Source organism: Naegleria fowleri (assembly GCF_008403515.1).
Source record: "Naegleria fowleri strain ATCC 30894 chromosome Unknown tig32, whole genome shotgun sequence".
In the NCBI taxonomy this organism is placed as follows: domain Eukaryota; phylum Heterolobosea; class Eutetramitea; order Acrasida; family Naegleriidae; genus Naegleria; species Naegleria fowleri.
The window spans coordinates 41,838-43,250 of NW_025407964.1; the positions used below are offsets into that span (position 1 = coordinate 41,838).

Below are 1,413 nucleotides of genomic sequence, written 5' to 3' on the forward strand. Positions count from 1 at the left end.
AAATTGAAGAGAGATTGAAAAAACAACGAGAATTGGAAGCCAAAATGAAATCCATGTTAGAAAGTGATGACTCAGATTTGAGTGACGATGATGACACAAAAGAAACTTCATCGGTTACCACTGTCAATCATCATTCTACAGAAAGTAATGTCACAACTCCTTCAATGGTTGTCACTGCCGCTACTACCTCCACAGAAGAATCAAATTCTGTCACAACTTCCAACACTGAAACGTTGAATCTTTCTGAATCTGCACTATTGTTACAACAACGTAGAAAACAAGAAGAACAAGCTCTTGAAAAATTGAGACAAGAGCAAGAACAAGCTCGTCTCGAGCAAGAGCGCATCGAAAAAAAGAAAAAGCTCTTCAACTCGAACAAGAACGAATTCAAAGAGATTTAGAATTAAAACAACTCGAAGAAACTAAGAGAAGAGAAGCAGAAGAACTGCATCGAAAGAAACTTTTAGAGGAGGAAGAAGAACGAAAATTGAAACAACAAATTGAAGAGGAAAGAGCATCTCTCTCTTCACAACTCACACAACTTTTATCAGAATTTAATGAATCTGGAAAATTACAAGAGTGGATTCGACATGTGGAATCAAAAATGCATCTAGTGACTTTGTTAAAATCCGAGTTGAAACAAGCAAAAGATTTACAACACAATCAAACATCGAAGCGAACGGAATATAACTCTAGTTTGAATTTCCTTCTGGATAAACAAAAAGATCCAGAAAAGTTGTTACAACCTTATGAAATTGAACTCATGAAAGAACGAGTCAAGAATATTTATCCTTTGTATTTACCAAAATCAGAAATTGCAAAAATGGAAGAACAAATTGCCCAAATTGAGAATACAGAAAAGAAAAAACGAGAAGAACATCAACTCAAACTCGAACAAGAAGCTGCTGAAAAACTGAAAAAGGAGAAGGAACGCCAACAATTAATCATTCTTCAACGATTAATTAAGGATGGTAATGTGAAAGTCATTTCCGATGAGCTCAAACGAAATAATCCACTCCTTCGTTCCATTAATTTGCAAAATAAGAACATTTCAAACGATGATGTCTATGAATTGGCAGATGCTCTCGTGGAGAATACTTGTCTCACAGAGTTGGATCTCTCTTTCAATACACGAGTGGACGATGAATGTATGGATGCTTTGGTGAGAATTGTCAAGAATAATCATACTTTGAGGAAGTTGTATCTGGAAGATACATTCATTCAGAACAATCAGCCTTTGATTGATGCTGTGGCTGGTAATTTCAAATTGGTCGATATGGTGCTCTCGGAATTTGCCACCGATGATCAATTGGATCAGTTGGACTTGTACTTGGATAGAAACGAAGCATTGTAAATGAGGAAGTTTTTTGTTGTCCAACAACACAAGCTCGTATCCCAGGTCAGGAACCCCAA

At 36.4% G+C, this 1,413-nt stretch overlaps 2 protein-coding genes across 2 annotated transcripts in view; both read left to right on the top strand.

Annotated features, from left to right (window-relative positions):
• FDP41_002972 (uncharacterized protein) overlaps positions 1–7 on the top strand; it is a gene marked incomplete at both ends in the record, with an annotated part of 1,862 nt that extends 1,855 nt beyond the window's left edge. Inside the window, one exon of the mRNA XM_044706225.1 lies at positions 1–7. This exon is cut by the window's left edge and continues 526 nt beyond it. Within this exon, the coding sequence (XP_044562730.1) occupies positions 1–7 (7 nt within the window).
• Positions 8–44: 37 nt separating this feature from the next.
• FDP41_002973 (uncharacterized protein) lies at positions 45–1,354 on the top strand (the record flags this gene model as incomplete). Its single annotated transcript, XM_044706226.1, has 2 exons — positions 45–327; positions 396–1,354. 2 exons carry the CDS (start codon positions 45–47, stop codon positions 1,352–1,354), a joined length of 1,242 nt encoding a protein of 413 aa, XP_044562731.1.
• Positions 1,355–1,413: the final 59 nt, after the last annotated feature.